Source organism: Nicrophorus vespilloides, unplaced genomic scaffold (assembly GCF_001412225.1).
Source record: "Nicrophorus vespilloides isolate i.1.1-1 unplaced genomic scaffold, Nicve_v1.0, whole genome shotgun sequence".
NCBI lineage: Eukaryota > Metazoa > Arthropoda > Insecta > Coleoptera > Silphidae > Nicrophorus > Nicrophorus vespilloides.
In genome coordinates this window covers 1-3,412 of record NW_017099067.1, presented here as the reverse complement: position 1 = coordinate 3,412, position 3,412 = coordinate 1, and the positions used below count along the sequence as shown (strand labels likewise).

The following is a 3,412-nucleotide window of genomic DNA, read 5'->3' as shown; positions in this document are numbered from 1 at the left end:
GGTAAATTGAATATAGTTTTTCGAGGACAGTTGGTACGATCCAGTTGGCACAACGCTAGGACAAGAAGATATTTTGGATGAAATCGGAATCAATGGTAGTGTGTTGGTGGTAGTGTTTTTTCAAATTTGTTATTGACAATTGAAAAAGAAAACTTTCATTAAAGATTTCTAAAAAGATTTCGACCAATTTCGACCTACGAAGTTAAATATTTACATCAATTTTCTGACATTGAGAAGATTGCAGACGAACAGTAGCAGCAAGTAAGCAAGTAATATACATTATACATATAAACAAGGTACACTGGAGCATGCTGCACATATTTTTTTTTATATTAATATTTAAGTTGTATAAATAATATAGTAAAACATAAAACAGAAGTTGTCCACGAGGGAGATATGCTGCAGCAACAAATATTATTATATGCAAGAAAGAATAAATAAACTTGTTAAGGATCGCCGAGAATTCAAATAATCTCTATTTTTTGCGTCGAAAGGACTGATGAGTTGCAGTTGCATCAAGAGAACAATAACAAATAGCCTTTTGTATTGTGTTGTACTGTAATTGTGTAATAAACTTTGTTTATTGTTAATTCTGAATTTATTTTGTATCTATTTTATATATATATATATATATATATAAATATATATGTGTGTACGTGTGTCAGTATTTGTCAAAATGCGTCTGGGTGTGTGTGTAATATTTTTACAGTTGGCAATGGTCATCTGATCTTTTTTTGAGTAGGGATTTGAAAAAAATAACAAGCGGCTTTGGTATCCCCGCTCTATAGGTTGAAAAACGCTGGTCTACTATCTATCTACACAAGTCTACGAAACATATTACATTAACACTATTGTTAAATAAATAGCTATAATCTAAATTAACTTACACTTTATTATAAACCTGTTTTAAGTAAACTTCTTACGTGAAATCAGTTTTGAAATTAAACGTTATGAATTAATTTAGAAAATGATCATTTAGGGTTCGAATTACGAGCCGAAATCCGAACGTTTTATTTGCAATTCAGATGTGTCCGGTGCGTTCCTGCACATTGAATTATTTCCTTCGAATATGCATACGAAATTTGAATTAAAACCATGTTCCAGGTTTGTCTGTTAAATGAGTTTCCGTACCATTATAATTTAGTTAGATCATTAGCATTTGTTTGTGCGTGGCAAATATGATTGTCTCCATAAATTAAGACATTTTACTACATAACATTTTCTTACACAAGTATTTTGGTAACAGATTCTCAATTAATTTCATTGTTTTAATATTAATAATTAAAAAAAAATAATAACTTTCACCTTTATAGTGCTGAAAATAATTATAATAATATCCGATTTGTAAAGACGCATTGCAAGTATGCGAATGTAGTGAGAGTGTGGTGGCAAATTATTGAACATCTTCCAACGCTTCCGCCCGAATTAAATATAGATGAACAATTCAAGCAGCAACAAGGAAACAGCAACCAAAATATAAATAATGCAATTGAAAATAGAACGCGATTTGTTTCGCTTTGCCTTATCAACATTTTAAAACGAAATACTTTTTCTTTTCTTTTCCACACTTGCCGACACTAAATCGAATTTAAGTCAATCTTGAAACGTGTTTGGAGATTTATAGCTCGAACTTTGTAAATGCACTAAAGGTGTTCAATAACTTATTTACTTTGTGTGGAACAATTTAGTCGCGAATAAAATATATATGAATTTCTGGGTTAAAACGTGAATCGTCATCCGTGGATTTAACTGTGTTTCGTAGGATTTTGCAATCGTTTGGCCGAAACTCAAAATAGTTATCGCATCGTTTTTGACCATATTTACTGTATGCGGGTCCGGCCCGCCCGTATTTTTGGCTTAGTCGTCGTCGGATCGATCCCGAATTAACTGCACTCTCGTCTCAAACGTCTCTATCAATTGAAATGTCGGAGGAGTTGGATGACCTGCTGCTATTGGAGACCGGTGACCCAGAGCCGTATCCGCCGTGGAACTTCTCCTGGGTCGTCGATGATGAACTTGCGGTGATGGCGTGGCCACAGAACACACTCAACTTGGATTACCTCTACGATGTGGGCATCCGGCATCTGGTCACGCTCTCTCCGGAGAAGACGCCGCCGATGGAAGGATACAGCAAGATCGAGTGGACTCTGATTCCCGTCGACGAATTCGAAGATCCCACGACCAAGCAGATCCTTCAATTCATCGATATTTGCCAGAGGTCGCAGCTCAAGAATCAGGCAAGTTTAAAAAACTTCAGTTCAAACTAACATCATTTTATGTACTAAGTTTATATAATAAACTAAATAAATGATAAGTAAACATGTTATGTAGATAGTTATTACCGTATAAATATCCCGGACTTTTTGAAACCGGACTAATCGAGGAATTAAATACACAACAAAAATAAACTTCACAAAAACAGACTTGACTGTATAAAGGTAAAAAAAAAACTGATAATTAATAAAATAAATTGTAAAAATAAAGTGTATAATTAAATTATGTTCTAAATTTGCATATTTATTATGTAATGTTATTAACATATGTGTTATATTTTCTACAAGACTCGTTTGTTTTTATATATAATGAACGTTTTAATATAGGGAGACAGGATGACAAAGTTAATATAACACAGGACCCCGAAAGTATTTTGTCCAGGGAATACATGCAATAACACTGACTCCTTCTCTCTGTTGTCCAAAAATTCTCTAAATTCCGCTCGACGGATCTCAAGCAAGAAAAAACGAGTTTAAACAATATTGATTAAGTAGAGCGGTTTAGGGTGTGAAAAGTATTGAAAAATTGCATGAATTAAACAAGAAAATAATATAAAAAATATTCACGTATAACAATAAAAATATTACTGTGAAGAATATAGATATTAAAGAGAAACAGAAACATAAATTCAGCACGTAAATTTCTCTTAATTTATAACTTAATAGTAAATATGTACAGTCAACCCTCCTATAACGCGGTGAGTGCGTACCGCGTTGTATGGAAACCGCGCTATAAGAAACTCGGAATTAGTACAAATCACATCATTCGTACCGCGTTTTATAGAGACCAATAAATACAAAAGACAAGATAAATTATAAATTCTTTTTATTGAATTGAATTGAAGAGTTCATATAAGGATTGATAATAAAAATGAAATAAGAACTAAACTAGAAGGCTGTTTTTCAACAAAATCAATGAAGATATAAGTCGCCTAACTCGTCTTCTTTTAATGGGCAAAATGTCTTCATCACTTAGTTCATCTTCACATTGGTTTTCGATTGTAGCTTTTTTTTTCTAACTCCACTAAAACCTCTCTATAGGGAGCTAAGCAATTTCTTAACTCTCTTTTAAACTTTGCGCTGCGCACCGTTGAACGATCAGTTTGAATGAAATGAAGTTCTAATTCTTTAGTTCCAAA

General features: G+C 32.9%; 1 protein-coding gene across 1 annotated transcript; it reads left to right on the top strand.

The window, feature by feature from the left end:
* Positions 1–1,820: 1,820 nt before the first annotated feature.
* On the top strand, positions 1,821–2,285 carry LOC108563940 (dual specificity protein phosphatase 23-like). The gene has a single exon (XM_017922784.1). The coding sequence runs from the start codon at positions 1,923–1,925 to the stop codon at positions 2,265–2,267; it is 345 nt and encodes a 114-aa protein (XP_017778273.1). The 5' UTR covers positions 1,821–1,922; the 3' UTR covers positions 2,268–2,285.
* Positions 2,286–3,412: the final 1,127 nt, after the last annotated feature.